Raw genomic sequence first — 26561 nt, forward strand, 5'->3', positions numbered from 1 at the left:
TTATATTTAAGAAAAGTAGAAAGGGTTAAAGTATTTTGGGAAGGAAAAAATAAAGAATGCTGACCAAGCAGGTGAATGAACATGAATGAAAGTGCTAACCACAGTGACAGTCACAAATAAATTAAATGCATTCAGTGGAAACTGTGAAGTGTGCAACATGAGTAGGAAATAGCATTCCCATAAAACTATTTGAAATACAACACACATAAATTAAAAGAGTTAAAAAAGAATTGTTAGAAAGAGAAAAAATTCTACACACTACAACATAATTCCAAAATCATGATGGAATAGAACACAAATTCTACACTTTCTCAGACTCCAAGGAAGGCCCTTTCCATCAGCTCCCTGCTTCTCTTTCAAGGCATCAGAAGGTTTTCTTTTTCTCTTCTGCAGCTTATCACTGCACTTCTTACCAATTCATACTTCCATATAATTCCCTCTGGCTAATTCCATATAACTCACAATTTAGCAACCACAATCAATTTGGTATAACTCTAGGCTTTTCTACTTTGCTTTGCCATATACAGTATACTTTGATATTTTATCACCTCTTATTATCTTAAATTATTTTCAAGGCCTTTTTAAACTCCTATTTATTTATTTTTGTCAATTGCTTACAAGATAATAGGTATAAGTAAAAACATAGTTATGAATACATGGATACATATAAGAAAAATAAAAAATAAAAGAAACAATAGGACAGGCTGCTGTATATTATTGCTAAAAGCTGGAATAGCTCAATTATAGCATCAAAGACATGGCCAGGTGCTGATTGTGGAATAAATTATGAACTGCTCCTCTGCATATTGGTGGTGATGGAGGAGGCGGAGGAGATTTCCACAATATGATCTTGAATATATACCCACCATGATCAGGAATCATGATGAAATCCTAAGCCTCGCTGATAAAGAACCAGAGGAAGGATTAATGTGAAAAGAGACGATCAAGAGAAGAAAGCAAACTGGATGTCAGAACAAACTATGGAAATTGCTGAGAAGAGAAGCTAAAACTAAGAAGGACAAAATAACCCAGAAAAGAACTTAACAGAGATTCTGAAAGCTGTTAGAAGTAACAAGAAGTAGTATTACAACATCTGCTCCAATCTCGAACTGATGTGCTAAAGCAGGGATCCCCAACCTTTTCGACGCCGCGGCCCGGTTCCGGCGTCAGCTGGGCGCCACGGCCCGGTTCCGGCGTCAGCTGGGCGCCGCCATTTTTTTACGAAAAATCACTTCCGGTGATGTCACGGAAGCAATTTTTCGTCAAAAAAAATGGCGGCGCTTTGCGTGAGCTTTTCGGTAGAAATGGCTTTCTACCCGAAAAAGCTCACCGGAAGCGCTGGCGCCGCCATCTTTTTTGATGAAAAATTGCTTTTTTTACCAAAAAAAGATGGCGGCGCCCAGCAACCAGCGGCCCGGTAAGGCTTGTTCCGCGGCCCGGTACCGGTCCGCGGCCCGGCGGTTGGGGACCCCTGTGCTAAAGGACACCAATGGATAGTCATTAACTGATTCAAAGGAAATCAAAGAAATTTGGAAGGCTACTGAAACACTGCACAGTAAAAATGTCAACATTTAAGATACCTTAGGCTTAGAAAGTATTTTCTTACTTATTAGAACCGCTAATACTAGAAGATGAAGTTAGAGCAGCACTCTGGTCATTACTAAGTTGGAAGGCTACAGGAACTGAACCACTGAAATATGACAAGAGTCAGTCAAGGTTCTAATCAAACGAAATTCAGTAAAACTAGAGAATAATGGTGGCCAACCGAGTTGAAGAAGTCAATTGATGTTCTAATACCAAGGAGATTTAATAGAATCTGTAAACTATTATACAATAGTGAAATCCATAATTTCATATGTTAGCAAAATGGACAATCCAACACACATTAGCTACAGGGTGGGTGGATGGGTACAGTAAAGCTACAAGGTGGGTAAAACAAGAACCCAGATTGTTGGGGGCAATATGGTGACTGTAAACTGCTTAGAGAGGGCTGTGAAGCACTGTGAAGTCTAAGTGCTATTGCTACATGGAAAAAGAGATGTCATATGTTCAGGTTTTAGAAAAGACTCAGGAACACAAGACATTATTGCAGATGCACACTGGATAATTGAGAAAAACCAATAAAATAGAATATGTATGTCGTTGATTATAAAAAGGTCTTTGTGTCAATCATATCAAGATATAGAAAGTGATCAGAAAAATGGGAATCCCAGAACATCTCATTCTCCTCATGAGAAACACATATACAAGTAAAAAAACTACAGTATGGACAGAACATGGTGAAACAGATTGGCTCCAGGCTGGCAAAGGAGTATAACAAGATTGTATATGCTTCCCTTATTTATTCAATTTATATGGCTCAATATATATTAAGGGAAATTAGACTGGAAGAAGATAAGCATAATTTTAAAAAGGGAAGAAAAGCATCAATAATATATGCTATGCTGATGACACTACCGTGATAGCCAAAAATGCAAAGGATCTGCAAGCCTCATTGCTATAAGTCAAAGAGTGCAGTGAAAAAATGGGAGTAAAATTAAATGTGAAGACCAAATGACAAGTAAACAAAGCAATGGTTCATTGAACAAATCAACCTAGAGTTCTCACTTGAGGCACAAATGACCAGGTTCAAATTATCCTATTTTGAACAACTTTATCCAGTAGCACTCAGGTTATGTCATCCAATAACTGTGCCTTTCACAACCTCTCTATTTTGAGATATATTCTTAAAGTAGTTTCAAACATACATACTTACAGTTATCATTAAGACTTACCAAGATCAAATGTTATTAGAATGGGGGAGGGGGGTGTAAAAAGAAACAGTTCAATTTTGATTTGAAGCAGCTTGAGTAATGATCCAGCCCCTGAAAGAAACCTATTCCAACTGAAACACCATGAACTGAAACACCAGTTCAGGGGGTTAACTACTAGATCACTCCCTGCATGGCTGAATCAGCATGATTAGGAGAAGAAATGGAACGCCCAAGGGTGCTGACCTAGAATCTGGTTGACCATGAGTTATAGTTTTCTCTTGGGCATAGAAATCTAACTTCTTAGCCCAACCCACCTCACAGAGTTGTTATGAGGGAAAATAGGAGGAACATTATGTACACTGCCTTAGATTTACAGAAAATGAAGGAGTTTACTTTAATAAACAACTCATTCTTAAAATAGATAATTAGGACCCAGATTTGGGGGGGCAATATGCTGACTCTGTAAACCGCTTAAAGAGGGCTGCAAAGCACTGTAAAGCGGTATATAAGACTAAGTACTATTGCTATTACTACGGCACAAATTTAAAAAGTGATATTTTACTTGAACTGTAATGGATAAGATACTGAAGTCTTCCATTAACTTACTAGGTACAGCAGCATTAGGTAAGATAGTCTTTCCATATCTCATCCTCATCTGAGACATACAGGAATTAAAATTTTGAGAATTAAAGTTTACAGCCAGAATAAAATACAGAAATTGTTCTGAATTACTGAAAGTGATTTATAAAGGATGGCTCTATAGTTTTACACTTCTTGGAACGGCTAATTTTGCAGATCCATTACTTATTGTAAGAAATAATTGTTTAGCTTACATGAACAGTACATGAAAATATAGTTCTTTGTTCTGTACTTGTTCAGTGTATGACACCAAGCAGAATGTTTATGTATCCTAATGTATAAGAACATGCAAATTGCAAAAAAGAAGCCTCTGGGTTCCCACACAGTATTGCCTATTGCTGTTGCATGCTTATAGCTTTTGCTTACCTGATGTGACCAATCAGCTCAATCAGTTTGTGGCTGAAGAAATACGCCGTCAGTTCAGAGATGTGACTTAAAACAGAGCAAACTCCAAAGAGTGTGGTGGTGCCATTCAGATCTTGCAGGTGCCAATAAAGGAAGGTGAACACAAAGCCGTATCCAAAACCCATAAACCATGCCACAAACAGAACTGAGCCATACTGGATACTGCAGAGCAGCTTAATCAAGTGCCAAAAATTAAAAGACTGGGACTGGCTTGTATCACTCTGAGTGTCATGGGAGGAATCTGTAGAGCAGTTTCTGTCCACACGGGAATCCTCCGGTTCTGTGCTTTGAGTTTCCTCTTGCTTGTAGTGATTATACCGGAATCTGAACTGGGTGGCCACAATCAAAGAGAGTGTCATCAAGACTCCAAAGACTATGAAAACGATCCTATAGTTCTTGTAGTCTGGAGCCTTACACCCTTGACCTTCAATGAGCACATCAATATGGGTAGAGTCAATGCCAATGCCCACTGACAGCATGGCCAGACCCCAGCCCAGAGATCCCCACATTCGTTGTAGCCCATAATGGTCCCGGTGTTTGCCAAGATACTGCAGAGTCACAGTGTCTACTATAGTGACTGAGGAGGCACTGAAAAACTCTCCCACAATCACAACAAGGAGAATGAGCAAGAAGATCGCTTCAACCTCCTCATGATCATATAAAAGAGTAAAATGGGCAGGAGGGGCTGATTTTGTGGTGACTGTAGGTGATGGCGTTGTGTAGCTGGTGTTTCCCAACAGACCCGCAGTAACAATACCTTTTGGAGTGCTGACAACAGTTGCACCCTTTTCTTCTTTTAAAGCACGCTTCCTAGCTCCATTTTGAATAGTTGGAGAAAAGGTAGTTTTAGAATTTGTGGACAAAGCTGAGCTCAGAGTTGGCAAGTTGTAAGTCAGCAAATCTCTTTTCCCTCGACTCTTTGTTATCGTACTTCCCAGAGTGGGAATGACAGAAGAAATGGAGATATTTTGCGGGGATGCTGTTATAAGGGGACTGGCATTGGTAGGGGGAACGTGGATAGGTTTCTTTATTGTACACCTTAAGGTTGCTGGTTTAACAAATCCAATTCCCAAGTTAAACAGCACCCAGCATAAAAGGGAGAAGAGAAGAACAACTTTCCCCTTTTTAAAGCGATCTGCTACCACTCCCCAAAAGGGAGCACTGCAAAATTCAATGAAGTATCTAATCCCTACTAGGAGTCCACTCTGGCTGGGAGTCATGCCTAGTTGTTTGTAGTATACAGGAAGCAATGGGTACAAGGAACCATAAGCAGCATAAAAGAAAAAATAAAAAACTTTTGAGATCAAGAGATCATTATTCACTTTCACGCAGTGTCTTTCAAGCCAATCAAGCTCTTCGTCTGGAATAGTAGTGGTCTCTGTTGAAGGAGTATCACTTTGGGTTTGGAGGTCTTGCTCCTTGGGAATCTCACTGAAAGGATCAGCAAGCACATATTTTCTCTTCTGCTCTTCTTCATCATCAGTTAAGATGGCTACTTTATCATTGGTCGCCATGATTTCACCGTAAGCATGAGATATACATGTGATTCTCCAGACTTCAGTTCAAGGAGCCTGTAGATACAAAAAAACCAGCAGTTAATAGGATAGTACTTAAATATTTGGGGGGAAGAATGCTGCCATTCCAAAGAATAAAATATTTCACTTCTCACTTCACTTCTCACATATATAAAATCTGAATTAATCTGAGATCAGTATCACTCCTAGAGCTCCATGATCTTATGTGATATCCAGAGTTCTTTTTGGCTGAGCCGCTTAACTTTCAACTTAGCTGATCCTCCACCAGAAGAAATATTGTGAAGATATCAATGTAGAGTTTCCTTCAAAAATGTATGGTAGATAGCATCATATCATTAGGAATTCCCTCCTTGCCTCCCTGCTGGAATTTCTCTAGTTCAGTCTCCTTGAGTTTAGCTATTATGTCCCTTGCTGCCCCTTCCCTTTTCTGTTGTTTCTGTTGACTATTTTTCCCCCATTTCCACATATAGTGGCTGGCATGCAGAAACAAAAGCACCACTAGGAGTATCTCTTTTTGCTTTTCCCATTGACCAGCTGAAAGGGGCACTAGTCTACACATAGGTAGCAGTATGAGGAGATATGGGGTTGGGGGCAAATGCCAACAAAACTATGGAAAACAGAAAGCAAGGGGTAGTTGCAAAGATAAGCATTGAACATGAACTCACTCACCCAATTGCTTCTTGAAGCCAAATAGTAGCAGTAAATAATCAGCATCTTAGATTAGCTATCATAGTTTTCTAATAAGAAACCCTTGTAATATGTAAAACATGCAATCTCTTAATAAAATTTAGCTTAGCTTTACAAAACATTAATTCTATTTATTTCCTGTACCAACAGTACCTTATATCTTCTTAATCAAAACAGAATTATATGCAGGCATATGTTTAAAGGAGCAGAGAATCGGGAGTGGAAATGGAGTGGAAATGGGAATGACCATAAAGCAAGTTATTTAAAAATGGTCAGGAACATTGGAAATAATCTGAATCATATCTCAAATCATCTGCTCATTTGATAGAAAGTGAACAGCCAGCCCCCTGACCCAGAACCAAAGAACCTTTCATAAATTTATTTTTATTTTAAAATGTTTGGTCACTTTGTGGACGAATGGTGCTTTAGACAAAAAGAGCATCCCTTTTCTTGGTTCAGCAAAAGCACATATAGAAACAAACACAAATCTATATTATCACAAAACCAGTTCGAACAATTTGACATTCCAAAAATAGCTGTATTATCCCATAAGGCTTTGTGCAAAAATAAGTTAACTCACATTTGCTAGACCAATACTCGAATACAGTTCATCAGTCTGGAACCCTCATTACGTATCTGATATTAACACAATTGAGAAAGTCCAGAAATATTTCACAAGAAGAGTTCTCCACTCCTCTACTCGTTGTAGAATACCTTATGCCACCAGACTTGAAATTCTAGAACTAGAAAACCTTGAATTACGCCGTCTTCGGTCTGACTTAAACATGGTATATAAAATCATACATGTCCTGTCAATGAATACTTCAGCTTCAACCATAACAACACAAGAGCACACAATAGATACAAACTCAAAGTAAACCGCACCAAACTTGATTGCAGGAAATACGACTTCAGCAATAGAGTGGTCAATGTCTGGAATACTCTACCCGACTCTGTAGTCTCTTCCCCAAACCCCAAAAACTTTAACCTTAGACTGTCTACTATTGACCTCACCCCTTTCCTAAGAGGCCTGTAGGGGGCGTGCATAAGCGCACCAACGTGCCTACCGTCCCTGTCCTATTGTTTCTCTTATTCTTTTATTTTTCTTATATGTACCCATTTCATGTATTCACAACTATGTATACACTTATACTTATTATCTTGTAAACAATTGGCAAATCAAATAAATAAATAAAAAATAAATATTCTTAAATGACCACGTAAGCTGTTTCTCAATGAAACTGATCTTTGTTGTTCCTTAATGTCCCCTGCTAATTTTAGAATATTGTCATTCCTGATATCAGATTTATGGTGATGCTGTTGAAGAGAATTGTGCACAGACTAATTCATCAAACATAAATTACAAACTGACATAACTGAGACTATTTTAGCAGTTCCCATATAACCATTTGGAAGGATACAAATAATTATTTCAGCAGACATTTTACCTTGCAGCTATATAGGAGGATGGAGGACTCTCTTTTTAGTGCTTGGGAGGGAGAATACAGTTGAGGTTATCATTCATAATCTACTAGGAGTTATAAATTATATGACATATTACACTATGCTATGGTGAGTGAGGCACACACAAATTCCTTTTTAGATTACACTTATATTTTAGAGGCACTAAAACATCTCTTGGACCACAGCATGTACAACTCTTAGATAACATGGTGATATCGACTCACTAAACAATTATGGAGTTCTTTTTAAATAATTCATAAGACTGCAGTGATCAATCATCTGTGTCAAAATGCTAGGCTGATGTTTTTAAAGCATTTATCTTATTAGCACCACAAAAAAACCTTATTTCAGCCAGAAACAATTTTAATAATTATACCAGTCACCAAAGTAAATTAATTATTGCTGTAATTATTTATTTTTAAAATATTAGGAATATTGCAATAAAGATGTCTGATTCATTGGAAAAACATTTTAAGGTAACGCTACCTCCTACATTTTGAAAACAAAGCAATAATGCAAAGTATAATGACTATTATTATTATGACCCACAAAAGGTTATGTAAAGGTTAATATATTCATCTGTAAAAGAACAAAGCTTTATATCAGCTGCTACTTATGCAACAAACTTCCTGGGCTTTTTGATCACAGAAAAACCTAAGTGGTCACCTAACTGGTCTATAGAAAATTAATCAATAGATCATTTAAACCATAATTTAAGCTAAAAAGTATTAGAAAACTGAGTTACAGTATCAACTGTTTATTTTTCACGGGTATTCATTATTCAGGTCACATTTTTTCTGATTCTTTTTATTTATTATTTTTTCATATTTTTTATTATTTTTTCAGATTCTTTTTTTTTTCAGATTCTTCTGATTTATTCTTTTTATTTTTCTAATTATCCATCCTATCTATTGTTGATAAAGGACTAGCTTTCTACATATGCTGCAATATGGAAATATAAAAGAAAGACACATTTTCAGATGCTTGTCTACAGAGATGTTGACTCCAATTAATGATGGATGCTGCTCAGAGATAAAGAAAATGATGGCATTTAGCTGAAAAGCATTTAGCATTTGGTGCTTGAATAGACCTCCAGCTTACACTTTAGTGCCATTATGGACATCAGAGGAAGAATACTTGCTGTTAAACCATGTGATGTGGACTTGAAATTAACCCCATCACTTAGCTGAAGAGAAGGGAATAAATCTAGGCTGAAAGACATTCACCATTAGCACTCCCATTAGGGAGAGATGGATTGCATCAAGAGAGCCATGTGAATCTCAGGAGGCAGTTCACATAGGAGCCTCTCTCTTTCTTAGAAATTTATTTATTTATTATTTATTTATTTTTGTCAATTGCTTACAAGATAATAGGTATAAGTAAAAACATAGTTAATGAATACATGGCTACATATAAGAAAAATAAAAAATAAAAGAAACAATAGGACAGGGACGGTAGGCACTTTGGTGCGCTTATGCGCGCCCCGGGACCTCTTAGGAAAGGGGTGAGGTCAATAGTAGACAGTCTAAGGTTAAAGTTATTGGGGTTTGGTGAAGAAACCACAGAGTCATGTAGAATATTCCAGACATTGACCACTCTGTTACTGAAGTCGTATTTCCTGCAATCAAGTTTGGTGCGGTTTATTTTTAGTTTGTATCTATTTAGTGCTCTTGTATTGTTTTGGTTGAAGCTGAAGTATTCATTCACAGGTAGGACATTGCAATGTATGATTTTATAAACTATACTTAGATCGGACCAAAGGTGGCGTAGTTCTAGGTTTTCTAGGTCTAGAATTTCGAGTCTGGTGGCATAAGATTTCTGTTTCAAATTGTGGGATGCAATTGGCTCAACCAGTAATAATGCATTTCATCCCCCTGGTGCCTCACTTTCCTAGTTTGTCATTGCATGGCAGTAGGTTCATGATTTCTCCATGGGGAATGAAAGAGAGGAGCCAGGTGGCTGACATAACTATTGACTTCAAAGTATGCGCCTTCGCTATTGCGTTTCATCACAATTACCAAACCCCTTCTATTTCAGTCACTGGAAAGTTCCCTAAAGGCATCCTTTCTATTTGCCTACTAAAACCAACTTAACTGGTTGGAGCTTTAATGAAAGCAGGAAGGGATCTTACATAACCTAAGTGTAAAAACAGTAAAGGTAATCCTTGATTTACAACAATTCACCTAGAGACCATTCAAAGTTACAACAACACTGCAAAAAGTGACTTATGACCATTTTTTACACTTAGAAACATTGATTCACTTAACAACTGTGGCAAGAAATGTTGTAAAATGAGGCTAAGTTCACTTAACAAATGTCTTACTTAACAGATTTTGGGCTCAATAGTGGTTATAAGTTAGGGAGCAAGTGAATTGAAAGAAACAAAAAAAAAAACAAGAAAAGAGAAGTCTGCAAATGTGGAATCTTTCTAACATCAGCATAACTCTGTCCATGAAATTACCAAAAGTCCAGATCAACCTGAAGGAGGCTTTATGATTTCTCATTGAACAAATTGTAAGAAGAAAGCTAGATTAGTTCAAGGTAGTTTTCATAACCTTATTTCCTTTTAATAAAATGTGTTGGTTTGAAAAACTTTCCTAGATTCCCCTTTGGTTTTTTATTATTTCTGTAGTTGTCTCAGATTTTTCTACATAATGAAGAAGGGAGGAAGGAAGAAAGGATGGAAGGATGGAAGGAAGGAAGGAAGGAAGGAAGGAAGGAAGGAAGGAAGGAAGGAAGGAAAGAAAGAAAGAAAGAAAGAAAGAAAGAAAGAAAGAAAGAAAGAGAAAAAGAAAAAGAAAAAAGAGGAAACCTTTTTTTCCTCAGTAAAGTTTTGGTGAAGATAAGTATAAAAAACTAAATGTACAGTGAACAATATAAACTTCTACACATGAAAGTCTTCCATTGACACTAATAAACCATTAAACAATAAGATTAGCTAAATGAAGGCTGGGGGGGGGGAGGGAAGATTGATAAAAATACACAAGATGGTTTATTAGCTCATAAAGAAGAGGAAACATACACTGGGGGGAGGCATATGTTTCAGAAAAGGCACTACTAAAACCCTTTAGTTGAGTACAATCATTCCTTTGACCAGACTTCAAAGGTTAAAAAAAAACACAGAATAATGGGTAGCATCCCTTTATTCATTTAGAACAAAAAACAGCTGGCTTGAGATTTCCATTTTTTAGACAGGCCACCAGCCATAAAACAGCCACTTATCAAAAAACAAACTCTTATTCTTTGCCATCATCCTTTTAAATCTGTTTCCTAAATGGTTCTATTTTTATTTTAAAAAAGAAAATAGAAAAACAGCATCATCCTTGCTTCACAAAATATCTGGAACATTTACACATTGAAGCAAGACAATCAGTAGAGAATTGTACCATAGACTAATACAGCATTTCCCTAAGCCACCCATCAAAAGAGGGCCCCCAAAATTACATTTTCAGAAAATTGACTCCCCCCCCCCAACTTTGCACATATCCTATCTCAAATCAGTGGGGATTTCTAGGAGCAACCTTTGGGCCTTGGGTTAGCATGGCCTTTGGTACACGTGACAACTCTGCCCCCCCCCCCATGTTGCAGTTATTATTTGATTTTTTAATGACCTGATGACCAATAGAAAACTCACCTGTATATGAAATCAGACCATACCATTTTATGAGTTCAAAAGGAAGGGGGTTAGCTACAAAACAATGTGCATACATACCAAATATTAAATATCTATGCCTGTGAAGTGATATAATTCTATTTCTCTGATTTATTGTGATTTGAATCTTCTATAATCATGGAAGACATACATTTTAATATAAACAGCATTGTTTGTAAAGGTATTAACAATTTATTAAGAACAAAATCTCTAATTAAAAGGTAGACAATCATTTGTTGTAAATTGTTTAGATATTATTTGTGATACATTATTAGAGGAAATTAATGAATATTGGGGGGGGGGGGGCTTAAATTTTTATGGTGCCTAAGGCCTCACACAGGCATAATGTATCACTGAAGACAATTAGAAGCCTGCTTGTCAGCATTCCTATTTGTTTCTTAGCAATACATTTTCTTGCTCACTCTTGTTCAAACACTTTTTTTCTCAGTGAAATTCCCCCATCATCACTGACATCTCAGTCAAAGAATGTTTCCTTCATCAAGTCCCCTAATTTGATCCATCAATCCCCCCATTTATAAAGTAGACTAAAAAAACCACCAGCTTTAACTACAGAATGTATTTAGCAGCTTAGCTAGTTTTGTGAGTTCAAAAAAAATGGTGCCAAGTGCTTTTCCTGCAACTACACAAACCACATGGCCAACATCTCCTAAACTTTCCCCTTACTTATGAACAACACACTCCATGTGGTGATTCAGGTGATTCACTTCCATATGCTTTTTGGAACTGCCACCATGCTGGAACCCAGGAAGCTACACATCAGTTGACTCAAATCCATCCATTCACAGCGGTTGTGCTGTTTTCCGGAAGAGAAAACAGTAGCAATAGAAAGGGATATATTTGCTCTTGAAAGAGGAAAGGGACAGCATCATTGGTATGCACAATGGCAGCTATTCACCTTACAAAGGCCAAGTGATGTCAGAGAGTGCTCCAAGGACTTGCAAGGAAATCAGACTTGTTTACTTCAATGAAAAAGAATTCAAAAAAGCTCACGTGCTGGCTAGCTTACTCAACAGAAATTATTATAATTAACTGTAAACATTTAAAATGCTGCCTAGTACAACACACTGATCCAGTCTTGTCTAAATTTGCAGCATGATTTCGTTGCAAATTAAATTTTTTATTATTAAATTTTTTAAAATGCCAAATGTTATTTAAGAGTTATTGTTTACAGTCACTGGCAGTCTTACTGAACTTTCTTTTCAAGTGCAGTTGTATCCTAGAAATATTTTTTGGGCAGTTTTCTTTTTAACCTCTGGGGAAAAAATGGTTTACATTATAAAAACCCTGCTGTTAATTACCTCAGTTTTGCAGACCTTTCTATCAACATACACCAACCCACATTTTAAGTGATTTGGGAAAATTTACCTTAACTCTGACTCCTCCAGGCCCCCACTGACTGAAGTTAGTGATCTGCCAATCAACTACAATAGGACACCCCTGTGTCCTATTGTTATGTCACAATTCACCCCATCTGCCTCTGTCAATGATGTAAGAGATTTCAGGGTACACTCTCAACTTGATGGTAAGGTTATAAATTGTACCCATGTGTACTTAAGTAGCCTTCCTTTTTTCTTTAAAGTATACTAGTAATAGAGAGATAGCATAAAACCGAACATGGTAGTTCAGCACATTTTAAGGACTAAAAATACCCATATGAAGAAGACTCTGAATTAAAAAAAGAGACAAAATATTATTCACTGCAAGCTTTCATCACAGGTCAGGAACATCATAGGATAAGCTTGTCTATACTACATGTTTGCCCTTGGTTGGTGAATATCTGCTTCTAATACAACCACTACATATTTTACAACCTGATCTCTTAAATAATTTTTCTTCTGAATGTATCATGCTCTCAAACTGTTTTAGGCTGTTTTTGTTGTCACTGGTTGAAATAGTCTGAAAGGACCTGGAAGCTTCAGCCAGCCTCTTCAGACACAACAAGATTATTTATGCCTGAGAACTAGTGTGGACCTTTTTTTTTTTTTACCTTTAAGTGCACACCAGAAACTCAGGGTTATCTTCGTATTTCCCTTTGACTATGGTAACAGTCAGACACTTTTTTCCAAAACTAATTTTCAACATGCATCCACAGCTGTGAAAATAAATGTTACTTTTTTAAAATGAGCATAGCTGCTCAAATTTAATTTACCGAGCCATGTATTCAGAACCTGAAACAACCTGCATAACCTGTCCTGTCTTCTGAATTCATCACAATTTCTTTCCTTAAGCATTACATATTTATTAGGATCTTAACTTACATATGGTTATACTTATTTTCATTTCTCCAAACATGTTATTACTCCTTACTGCTTTATTGAGTTTTTATGCTGACTATCTCATTTATACAGCAAATGCAGGAAGCTTACAATATGATAAAAATAAAATACTATAAAAATTAAAATTAGAAGAATTAAATAGAAAATTAAAAGCAAAATGACATGGATCAGTAAGGTTTTAAATGTTATTTTACATATTGGCTATTACTGAAGTTAGACAGTGGAGGAAGTGAGGTTAACCATTTAAAACATTGATTTGCAAGCTGGAATAAAAGATATTTAAATAAAAACATCAAATATCAACTACTTAGATATGAGGATTGCTATGGGAGAGAGACAAAATACTGGGCAGGGAAGAAAAAAAGGTAAACAATTTATTTTGCCAAAACATAAAGTAATATAAGAAGCTAGTCTTACACTGTCTTGAATCAGATTATTAATCCATTTATCTCTGTATTTTCTGATACTGACCAAAAGGGATTCATCAAATTTTCAGAAAGATATATCTAGAAATGATAGGATATTGTATCTGGGATCTTCTGCACACACTCTTATTGAGATGTAACCCTTCCTGAACCATGGGATCCTTAGTGAAGGATGAAAAGGTGTTTTGGTTAGACTTTGTAGAAAAAGATAATTGTTACCTTTGACAGTGTATATAACAAAAAGGGGAAAGCCCAGTGTGAATCTCAGTAACCAATATATTGCTTAAATATGATGAGTACCTTTATGCACATTGTGAAGATATACTCCCAGGTTGTATACTCCCAGGTTGTAATCTAGAATTTATTGTCATAAAAACGGAGATAGGATTAGAACCACAGCTGCTACAACAGGGTTAAATTACCCAAGACAGGAATTGTCACAAATGTGCATTCAGACAAAAAGCTACAACTGTTACCTCTTTTAAACAATTCATATGTAAGTTTTAAATTTAAGTTTTATTAGCTGATGTAACTTGCACAAATTTTAAATAATAGTGTATTACTTATATATTTGAAACAATGGTTGTAAATGCAAAGAGATAGGCTGCCTTGTTTTTAAAGGGGATATGTAAAAAGAAGGTCTGTCTTTGAAGAACCCTTCTGTCATGCCCCTGGTGGAGACTTACTCTGAGGGAGAGGAGGAACAGCCAACAGGGAGTGGAAGTGTGGCTCCGGAGGTTGTGGAGGAGGCTGGGGAAGGGCAGAGCCTGTCTGAGCAGTCAGAGGAGGATCCAGGCCCATCCCCTATCCATCCTAAGGCACACAGGGAGGAGAGGATAAGGGAGAGACGTGGTCTCCTCGGGAGGAGAGGGCCTTGATCCTCTTCATGGGCTGCAGGTGTGAGAACTGCATAAGAGTTTGGACCTGCGTTCTGGCAAACGCTGGAGACAAAGCGTGTTTTATTTTGGTTTGAGGTTATCTTGGTTGGCGTCCTTCCAACAGACTGTGCATTGTTATCTCCTTGAATTTGGTAAATACTTTTCCTGTTCCGCTGTGGAAATTTCATCATTGTAGTTTGTTTGGTTTTATTTTCACCTCATTAAATTTGGGTTGTATTGCTTTCTTTTGAAGATTATTTTTGAGTACGTTTTATCTCCAACTGAGAATTATTGAACATTGGGGCCAAGTTGGAGGCATTAAAGGACATTTATTTACGTTTTGGATTTTGTTACATTTGTGTTACACTCTGGGTCATCACACCTTCCCTCTGGCCTAAAATACACAATACCTCTTCCAAAATAGTAACTCTCATTTTAAAACTGTGTTGTTCTATATAGGAGCACACAGCACAAGCGCCAACTCATATAGATGCTGAGTTCTTTGTGTTCTCTGAGCTTGGATATTTTTTTGAAATCATTTCATTACCCAACTAGATGCAAACATATTGATGTTACTCTAGATGAGCATGCAAATGAAATATTTGCATGCAAACAATCAAGCACAAAGAGCACCAAGAACTCCATAGTTCAAGCCTGAGCTACAGATATTCTTTGGTATTTCTGTAGACCTCCCACTGGAGTACATTATCTATCTTCATTTTAAGGAAGCACCCTAAGAAAAATCAATAAAAATGCCAACTTCTACATTAGGATACAGCTAGACCTTAACAACACCAATACTGGTATTGCTCTTAGTTCAATTTAATGGCAGATTTGAAATGTGTAAGTTTTAGTCCCACTGAAGATATTATAAAATAAGTAAATAAACCAGGAATAAAAGCCAATTCAAAATACTGAATTGCCTTGTTGATATACAGGTTGCTTTAAGTTCATAGCTTCTCTCACTTTGTTACTCAAACCTATAATGGCATTGTTTACAGTAATAAATCATCCCATGGCCTGGTTTCTTCTAACAGTAATATACGGACAAATCTATAACAGCTTTATGTTACACATGAATCAGACTTCTATAGCTTGGTCAAAAAATCATGTTCAGAATCCTGATTTAGCATAATATATGAATTAGATGATTGGTTTAAAAATGGGAATGGATCAGTTTCCTTCTCATGGTTGTACTTTAAGAAGAGAAATATATATTATCTCAAAGCTAGCTGCAGTTGTCCCTAGAATCTAAATTACAAATTAGAATCATGGCAGCCTTCAGATACATTAAGCTACACTAAAAGGCATCAGGCATCCTGGGGAGGTAAAGATGAGCACAAGCTGCCATCATATAATAAACAACTGGGTTCCTATGCAATCCTGGGTTTCAGTATTAGGAAGGAGAAGGGAAACTCCTGCTATTCATAATAAAGAACACTTATAAATGGGACTGAACATACTTGGAAAATGGCTTGAAGAAATGCTTGAAACCTCAAAATGGTGCATTAAGTTTAAAAATGGCCGAACTACGGCACTCGAGAAGTCCTGAATGCTTTCAAGTGGGAGATTTTTCCTCATCCGCCCTACAGCCCTGATCTTGCACCAAGCGACTACCACTTGTTTCCGAGGATGAAGACCTGACTTGGAACACAGCGCTTTGACGCCTGAGATTTGAGCCAGTCAGTCACGCACGCACGCAGTTTCGCGTCGTCATCAAAGCGCTGTGTTCCAAGCCAGGTCTTCATCTTCAGAAACAAGTGGTAGTCGTTGGTGCAAATCGGGCTGTAGGGCGGATGAGGAAAAATCTCCCACTTGAAAGCATTCAGGACTTCTCGAGTGCCGTAGTTCGCCATTTTTAAGCTTAATGCACCATTGGCGCACTCCACCTTCAGTGATGATGTTGTCCCCGTACACTTCACACAGTTGCCGAAAAATTTCAATCGGTTTATGGTTTTTTGCCAACAAAAAAACATCACTGATCGCACCTCACAACTCGAGGGATTTTCAATTGCAGTACACATTTCAAACGTTTGCTGTGAAATAACGGGCAACGATACGAACCTCCCACTAGCACGACTAGATGCAGACTGAGCGGCGGATGCACAGACCAAAGATGGCCGCGCTAGCTCCGCCCCTTCTTGCTACAGACGAAAACGTAATCTATTTTGTGGATAGCCCTCGTATAACACTGGCAACAAAGATGGGATTCTAGAAGAGAATAAAGGAAACGAGGTGAAGACGGAAAATTCTAACAACAGAACGCTGCTATCACTGTGCTGATCAGAATGTCCACCCACGCTCAACCAGAACCTTTTGATCCAAAAAAGCATGACTGGGTCACATACATGGGACAATTTCAAATGTTTTTAGAAGCGAATTCACTGCAGGATGCAACAGAACAGAGGAAGAGAGCTCTATTCCTAGGATATTGCGGAAATCGCCTTTACAAAATGGCTAGAACCCTAGCTGCTCCCAAAGATGCGGAAACAATGGAATGGAAAGAATTACAGAAGATGTTAGAAGAACATTATGCTCCCGCTGCATCGTCACTGGCTCACCGACTTGACTTTTACCACACAGAACAGAAACCAGGTGAGACCATAAATGATTACCTTACAAACCTACGAGATATTCCTGCAGGCTGTGAGTTTGAAAATGTGGAAATAACTTTAAGAGATAGAATTGTAATTGAAATGAGGGACCTGTGATTGCAAAGGAAGAGATAGAATTGTAGTTGAAATGAGGGACCTGAGATTGCAAAGGAAGTTGATAACTAAAAAGAGCATCTCTTTAAAAGAAGTAATAGAGGAAGCCCGAGCAGCAGAAATCTCAGAAAAACCAGCAGCTAAAATTGAGAAATCTGAGAGCGTTCACTAAGCATGGGGGACGACCAGCAAATATCAGGGAGACGGGGAGATTGGAGAACTCTCCGAAGAAGAGGAGGAAGAAATACATAGAGTAAAACCTGATAGAAGATCAGGGGGGCCCCAAGGGATGAGCCAGAGACCCCTATGGTGTGCAGGCTTGTAAAGGGAACGACCCCGGGCGGTTAGCAAATTCAGGGATACAATCTGCCGCCGATGCGAGAGAAGGGGGCATATTGCTGAAGCATGTAGAGCAAATCTGCCAGCATACCCCAGGCAGAGACAAGCAGGGTTTTCTAATCATCCACGTGGCCCACAACAAAGGGGATTCCAGAGACCTTCTCATTCAAATTACAGGAGGGAAGAGAATAGAATGGAGAAGGACAGAGACTATGAACACACAATAGTGGGGCATTCTGATCACCATAAATCAAAGAAATTCAACATCACAGTGATAATAGGAGAAAAACCTTGTGGAAATTGACTCTGGATACTACATATCTATGATGTCCTGGACAACTATAAAAGAAGCAATCCCTGGCATAACTTGACAACAACTAAAACCACAATGTTTAATACTAAAAAATTTCCAAGGGAACAGATTTCCCGTGTTAGGAAGAGGAATTTTTCCAATAAAATTCAGAAACTTCACCAGTGAATTGCTTTTAACCATCGTGGACAAAGAAGTACCAAGCCTCCTCGGAATAGAATGGTTTAGAGCCATAGAAGTAGAGGTGACTATCCACACCACACAAACAGAGGAGCACAATCAAATGAGAGATGACCTACAGACTGAATTCAAGGATGTGCTCGACAGAACCCTAGGCAAGTATAAGGGGACCCCTATTTCCCTCAAAAGTTGATCCAAAAGTTCCCCCTGTCAGAATAAAACCAAGGCGAGTCCCTTTCTCCTTGAGACCCAAAGTGGATGAACAATTAGATAAACTCATAGCTCAGGGAGTACTAGAGCCAGTTGATCACGCTAAGTGGGAGACCCCTATAGTCACTCCAGTTAAGCCAGATGGGTCAATCAGAATCTGTGCTAATTATAAAATTTCAATTAATATGGCATTGCAACACAGCGTGTACCCAGTGCCAGTTGTACATCTATTGCATTCAATAGGAAAAGGGGGGTTGAACTGTGAAGGTCCAGGAGCACTCACAGGAGTCCCTCCTACTTACATGATTATGTCTGTGAGTGAGAACTGATCGGATGAATGCTTCTTCCAGGAGGGGAGGGGTGTTAGATATTCAATGGGAAAAGTCAATGATGTCAGACTTCCCCTATTGGTTCATTTTCCAGGCGGGAAAATGAACAGTCGTCAGTGGCTGAAATTGTGGACAGCAGCCTGTAAAAAGAACAGCAGGCACACCGGGCGGCAGTCTTTTGTTCAAAGCTAAATAAAGAAATCCTTTCCTTCTACTGTTGTCCTGCCTCTTCAATCTAGCCCATATATAACAGGGGTGGCACCAGCACGTGACACATCCAGCCCGCAGGCCACGAGTTTGACACACCTGACTTAGATACATAGTAGGCAGTTCAGAAGCTGTCACTCTGTTTTGATATTAAGAACATTTGCTCTTGTCTCCAAAATCTAACAGTCTCTTGTAATCTGGTAGTTTGGGGAAGCAAAGTATAGTTCTGAAAGGTAATGTTTCAACAACTACAATTAAGATTAACCACTGGACTGGTGTCATTTAAACTGTGATTAACACGAAGATCCTGAAGCCCTGATCTTGTATTTATGTCCATACTAAAGCAAAAAAAGGCCCTTATGAGCAGAGAATGACTGCAGTTCATCTGTGTAAATTATATAAAATATGAGTAACTCCTCTGTTGCCAGACAATAACTTTCAACAACATACTACTCAACATGAAACTTGAATATATGGCTGGGGGAAAACCTCACTATTATTTCTTCTCATCTTTACCACAATAAAATCAGGAAGTCAAATGGATTACCCGAGAGGTTCTTTCTATAAATACATTTTAGCTATAGTTAACTTAACCCAATTTTCCATATTTGCATAAAGAAAAACTAGCATTCAATGCTGGGTCTATGCAATATATTAAGACAGACAGTGGTTGATTAATTTGTGGTGACAAAAGAACTGTGTTTGTCTACTATCAGGGTCTCTCAAGTCTATGAATTAGAGAGCCATGGTAGCACAGTCATTATAATATAGTATTGCAGACCAATTCTGCCAACTGCCAGCAGTTCAATTTTGACCGGCTCAAGGTTGACTCAGCCTTCTGAGGTTGGTAAAATGAGGAACCAGATTGTTGGGGGCAATATGCTGACATTGTAAACCACTCAGAGAGAGCTGTAAAGCACTATGGAGCAGTATATAAGTCTAAGTGCTGTTGCTATTAGCTTTGGGAAAACCAATCATTATTATGGTTATGGCAATAGCAAATGTTAAAAGAGCACTCTCAATTCTACACAATTAAAGCCATCTCTATATTTCCATTTCAGTGTGAGCATATACTGATATAGGGAGGCATTCTGATTATGCAACATCCCTAGGTCCCCTTTTCTTTTCTTTATAAGAAAAATGATGATGGCCCTTGTTTGTTACCCTTTAATGCAGTGCTTCACATTAATTGGGTGTTTTTTTCTTTGGGGGGAGGGGGTAATGAGTTCATGTGCTGTTAGCCAATCACAACAAGGACACTTAAACTGATTTAAAGTGTTTTACCTACATGGAGCAAGATGGACTTTCTGACAAGTGGGTTTGGGTACTGAAAGAAAACATTTGTGAAGCACTGCTTTAATGCAAGGTGGATACCCACTGCTTGACCAGAAGCTAAAGGAAATTACACTGAGACATTGAAACAGTGAATGTGTTTTTATTAGAGATGTAGCCTTAAGAAATATAAAGATGAAGGGCCACTGCTTGACTAGAAGCTAAAGGAAATTACATTGGAAGATTAAAACAGTGAATGGTGGTTTGTTGTTTTTTATTTACCTAGAGAGAGAAGTAACATGATATATGAAGGGCCATAACTCATTCATAAGGTACACACTTTAGGATTCTATTCTTGATATTTGTAGAAACTCCTGGGGAAAATGCCTATCCAAAATCCCGGACACCATCTTTCTAGCCAGTAAAGATCAATGAAACACAATGAAAGCTGCAATCCAATTCTCAAATATTGGAGGTTGTACATCACCATCACACCATGAACACGGCTGACATGTTAACAACAAATTATTGTTTACAGAGGGGTGTTTAGCTTTAAAGTTTCCTGTTCCCCATTTCTGCTCAAACAGGATATCTGCAATAAAAGTTTCTCTTTTAACCGAACTATTTTATTTATTCAGTAAAAATGAAAATGCTACCCAGTATTTGGACAGTATTGTCATCTTCTCAAAAGAGGTTGTTCTAACAACATTACAACAAATATAAGCAATTCAAGACCATCAAATTGATCCTTGCTACAACTGAGTTAGTGCTTTCTATCCTATTTTAAGTTGGAAGAACACTATACAGGTGTGCTATTTGCTTTTCTCATTGCAAATTCTTACTTTAGCTCTACGCCCTCTTTCCCTGTCATGACTAAGATCATGGGTAAAAATGCTTAACAGATTTGATATACCTCAAAACTATCCCTGGCCTGTTGAGTAAAGAGAAAATATTACTTTAATAATGGATACAGCTAAGGCATGCTTGTACCTGACTCCTACTTAGGCTGGGGCCAAAGTAAAAGCAATATCATGAGGAAGCAACATCAGGAGGAAACAGCTGTAGACAGGCCATGATTGTGTTAATTGACTGCAAATGGGAAAAGGACTTTATGACCTCCAGTCACTCATCCATCATTATAACAGTAATAGAGGACTTCTGCTACCTAAATAATGGTTGTGTGGTGCTAGAAGACAGAAATAAGAAGCGGAAAAATCAACAATGGGCCACCAAATTTCATGTCAGTGTAGTTTGTCAATCATAGGTAGAAAGCACTTCAAAGCATTGGATTTAGAGAAAAGAGTGATATTCTGGAGTTGTGCTATTCTCATTCATGAAAGTGCCTTTAAATGAATTTGTAACAAACCACAGAAGGCTCCTTCTGGTCACAAGTTTAGTGTCATCCTAGAACTATGGTAAAGTCAAGAAGCAACTCAAACAACCAAGAAACATCAAGAGGGAGGGGAGAGAGAGATTGAGGGAGAGTGGAAATTGGTAGAAGAAAAAGATAAGATTTTTTTTTCTTATACCAGTTCTTCCAAAGTAGCATGGATGTTATCCAATTTGGCTAGTGTGGACAATAGAATCCAATAGATCCCACTCCTTAAGGATTGATAACCTGGCTAAAACATCAACCAAGCAAGATCCAAGGTACATCAGGCTGTGTATGCAGGAACACTGTTGCGACTTGTGGTCTGTTTTATAAGTGGAAAGCATTGACAGGGGAACTAAAGACTACTTAAAGTGCTCAGGTACAGAATAGGGATGAGATGAAGGCAACTGGGAAAGCTGGGTGGGGGGGTTTCCTGGAAGAAAGTGCAGGGGAGGAAAGGCCCAAAATTTCTGATAGGGAAATGGTTCATCTTGGGCATTCCTAACCTATTGGTTCCTAACTGTTAAGCTCATTTGAGTGATTACAATAAAAACCATGTCCTGCTTTAAACCTAGTGACCATAACATAAAGTTTGGCACTAGCTTGCAAAACAAAAGCAGGAATTGTATGCCCAGCCATAAGCTCATGAATTGATCTAGTGGTTAAGGTGTTGGCCTAGAAACAGAGGAAAATAAATTTTAGTCCTACCTTAGCCATGAAAGCCAGCTTTGAGCCAGTTTGACCCAGCTCACCTCACAAGATCGGTGTTGTGGGGAAAATTAGGGGGAGGAAGGAGTATTAGGTATCTTCATCACCTTGTGTTATTTATAAAAATATAAATACATATAACTAATTCATAATATAGGTAGTCCTTGACTTACAACAATTCATTTAGTGACATTCAAAGTTACAATGGTACTGAAAAAAGTGACTTATGACCGTTTTTCACCTTTACGATCGATGCAGCATATCCATAATCATGTGATCAAAATTCAGATGCTCAGCAACTAGTTCATACTTATGACCGGCGCACCATCCCAGGGTTATGTAATCGCCTTTTGCGGCCTTCTGACAAGCAAAGTCAATGGGGAAGGCAGATTCACTTTACAACCATGCTACTAAACAACTGCAGTGATTCACTTAACAACTGTAGCAAGAAAGGTGATAAGATGGGGCAAACCTCATTTAACAACAGAAAGTTTGGGCTTAATTGTGCTCCTAAGTCAAAGACTACCTGTATACACACACGTATATATACACACACGCCACATATCTATAGATAGCTGGACGATAGAGATGTAGACAGACAGAATCAATAAAAAACCCGAAGCCTACAGCAAAAACAACAGCGGGCGCGCCAGCGTCGTGAAAAGGATGCGACGCTTCCTCAGAGGACGCCGCCGAGCCTGTTCGCGACTAGCTTGGTTGCTTGCTCGATCGCTTCCTCAGCTTCCAGACCAGCTCGGGGCTTGGCCATATTTCCCTTTCCCCTGGCCCCGGAGGCTCTGCGGAAGTCACCGCCCGGGCGATGCCGGCTCTTTGGCATGTCGCGAAAAAACAAGACGAGAGGCGGACTTCGGCTGACAGAAGTGGAGGATCTAGTCTGCGCCAAGCCGGTGCTCGGCGATTTCCTGTTTTCAAGGAAGATCCATTTGAAGCGGTCTTGGAAGGAAAAGCGCGAATTACAGAACCGTAGTAGCAATCCTAGGGGTCGGGAAGCCCGAGATATTTTCCTCAGCACAGTGGAGGTGGCAGCGTTCCCACTTCTTGAGAAAAAAAGTACTCCAGGACCATCATCATCCAATCCGAGTCTAGAGTTAACTCCCAACTCAAGGGATTTATTCCAGGTAAATGTGGAAATAAAAGAACGGCAAGGATCACTTTAATTCTTTCCCCTCCCGCCCGCAACTCTGTCCCGCTTGCAACCGAAGCCCTTCGAGACGCTTCTAAACCCGTTTTGCAACGCGTTCCCACGAAGCGATTGGCAGCCCCTGAACCCGAGCTCGCGATGTTAGACTTTCAAAGCGATCGGGGTCTTAAATCCAAAGGCCGGGCCCTCATCTTAAAGAGTTCGCCGGTCTTTCCTCCGCTTTTCATTCCAAGATCAAGCCCCGGAGTCGTTTCAAGCTCTCCTTGCACACCGGATGTCCAGGGCGAACGCTTCGGGTTGCAGACGCCATGGCTCCGACATTCCCACCTATTGCATATTGCATAGGGGCACCATCACCCCAAGGAGCGCGGCCAGAAATAACGCTTCCCCGCCGGCGACCCACCTAACCCGGCCTGCCCGGAGCCTTTTATTCGCCGCCTTTTCCCTCGCGATCGTTTTCCCCCGGCTGCGGCCGGGAGAGACTCACCTTGATCAAACGCGGGCGCTGCCCGAGGCTACTTCTCCGTGGCGGCAGGCGCAGCTACGGCAGGTGGCGGCCCTCCCGGCCGCGCTCCGAGGGCTGCTGCCCAGCTTCGCGCACCATCACCCGGCTGCTACCCCGGCGCCGCTTCTCCCCGGGCTTTCTATGCGAGGCCCGCCTTCTCGGCTTGCAAAGTGCAGGGCGGCACCCAGGCGGCCTCCCTGAGGGGACTCCGGCTCCAAGGCGCTTCCAGGGAAGGCAGGACCCAGCAGCCGCCAGGTGCAACCATCAGCCCCGCCCTCCTGCCCAGCGCCGCGCCTTTTCTCCGCCTTCCCGGTGCGGCTGCTCCTTCTGCTTCCCTTTTCTTTCCCTTTGCCGAAAGGCGCACGAGAGTGGCTCGGCCGCTCCAGCCTCGATTGCTTGAAGGGTGAACAGCCTTGGCTGCTCGCCGCAGGAACGAAGAGCGCCCGAAAGCGTATGCTGCGTTTTTGTATGAAATATTAACAGATCGCCGGAAGGCCGCTAAGCACCTTGGCCTAATAAGAATTACAGGTAATCTTCGACTTACAACAGTTCATTTAGTGACCGTTTGAAGTTAAAATGGCAGCGGCTGATGATCATTTTTCGCACTTACGACCGTTGCAGCATCCTTATGGTCCTTGTGATTGTAGAAAGTTAGCACCCACCCCTCTCCTAGAAGAAGGAAATATTTTGAGAAATATTAAAAAGGCAAAATGTTATATTTCCCTGGATGAGAAATGGAGAAACATACTCTTGGAAAGCAGCCCCCACCTTTCTTAATAGCCCTCAGCAGATGTCAGCACTTAAGAGATAAAGAGATAGCTAGCTCTATTCATAAGCAAATATCCTCACCCAAGATCCAACAAAGATAGGATTAGCCCTCAGCTACAATGGGAATTGCCGAAAGCCCCTTCATTGCATCACCCTCCAAACTTCAACCAAACTTACCTCAGACAACCTACTGAGCCAGCTATGACCCCTACAACAGCCAATAGAATACAAGTTCTTGCACAGGAATGGAAGTTCAAGTTCAAAGCCTAAGAAAAGGTATAAAAACCCCTCACTCTCAACTCCATGTGGTCAGTTACTGAGAACCTAAGTGGTTCATCTTCATCATTAAACCATCTTTCCAATCAGACTTCATTATTTCCAGTGTCTTTCTCTTGGCTTGGAACTGAACCAATGGATATTTCTTCCAACATGATCAAAATTCAGACTCTGGGCAACTGACTCACATTTATGACCTAGAATGACCTGGGGTCATGTGATTCACTTTTGCAACCTTTTGATGAACAAAGTCAATGGGGAAAGTGGATTCACTAATATAAGAACTGCAGTGACTCACTTAACAAATGTGTAGCCTATTGAAGTAGATCCCTCTCCTTATCATTTTGGGTTACTTACAGGAAGGCCCAATGCAATTCTTGATTGTGTTGGCCTGCTTGGTAGGAATTCTACAGAATTTGATCTTGTAGAATTCTAGGCTGTCAGGGGATTCAAAAACATATTTGAACAAGACCGTCTCTGACATATTGTCCTCAAGACAGATATGTCCAGGTGATCACTGGGAATTGCCATGGACCATCTTTTGTGCCATTTTTTTTACTGCAATTGAATTCTTTTTAAAGCATGGTGACTAACCACGGAAATAGAGCTATGAAGTTTGGGACCAAATTTTAATAACAATCCCTAGAATTCCCATTTTAGTTTTGAGCCTCTGTATAGGCTTGAACTCTCAGCACTGTGTATCCAGGGCTTGAGGTATCTTTACTGCTTCAAGGAGGGCTCCTAAGTAGCTGAGGAAGAGCATCTTGCTTTGGTATGTTATGCAATTTGTACTTGGCTAAACATACCTCTGTTTCAAATGACTTCTGAAAATACCACAGGAGTAAGTCAAAACAGAATACAGAACTGAATACAGAACTGAAGGAATTGCTTAAGAAAACCAGGCTTCCTCTGAGGCAAGGCATAGCTTCTCTGAAGCTGCTCAAGAAAACCAGATTGTTTCCAAATTTAAATCCAGATTTTGAAGGAAGCGAGTCTCATAAAGAAATCATTCTAAAATTGTTAATGTCTGTGCCCCCCCCCCCCCAAAATGACAATGCAAGGTGGAAAGGAAGAGAGTAATGCAACTTCATGACTGAAACTTCATGACTGAGACTGTGGTTTTTAATCTGAGTCTTCTCGTTTTTACTTCAAGATAGTGCTTGGTGAAATATAGGAAGAATCTGCCAGCTGGTCAGAAAAAGAGATCAGCATGTAAAGAAATAGAAAAAGCCTACAGTAGTGTAATTCTCCTTCCTGTCATTTTACTTAAATACGATTGCTGGCACAGGAACTCTGATTCAAGAGTTGGAAGAGACTGCAGTCTATATTTTTATTTACTAAACAGATTTATATAGCCACTCAACTCACACACAGTTAATCCCAGGCAGCATACAAAGATGCTTCCTCCTATCCTTGTGTGTTTGGAAAGCCGCACCTTTGTACTGACATTAGTTTTTAATATATTTATTTGATATGCACT

General features: G+C 39.4%; 1 protein-coding gene across 1 annotated transcript in view; it reads right to left on the reverse strand.

The window, feature by feature from the left end:
- The window catches only part of MFSD6 (major facilitator superfamily domain containing 6), a 37194-nt gene extending 12870 nt beyond the window's left edge, over positions 1-24324 (reverse strand). Inside the window, exons 1-2 of the mRNA XM_026667998.2 lie at positions 24020-24324; positions 3759-5368 (exon numbers count right to left, since the gene is read on the reverse strand). Coding sequence (XP_026523783.1) covers positions 3759-5311 — 1553 coding nt within the window. The 5' untranslated portion in view covers positions 5312-5368; positions 24020-24324. The remainder of the gene's footprint in view (positions 1-3758; positions 5369-24019) is intronic.
- Between the last annotated feature and the right edge of the window lie 2237 nt (positions 24325-26561).

This window comes from Notechis scutatus, chromosome 1 (assembly GCF_049901735.1).
Source record: "Notechis scutatus isolate UNSWTSFEM ecotype Mainland chromosome 1, rNotScu1.2, whole genome shotgun sequence".
Classification (NCBI taxonomy): domain Eukaryota; kingdom Metazoa; phylum Chordata; class Lepidosauria; order Squamata; family Elapidae; genus Notechis; species Notechis scutatus.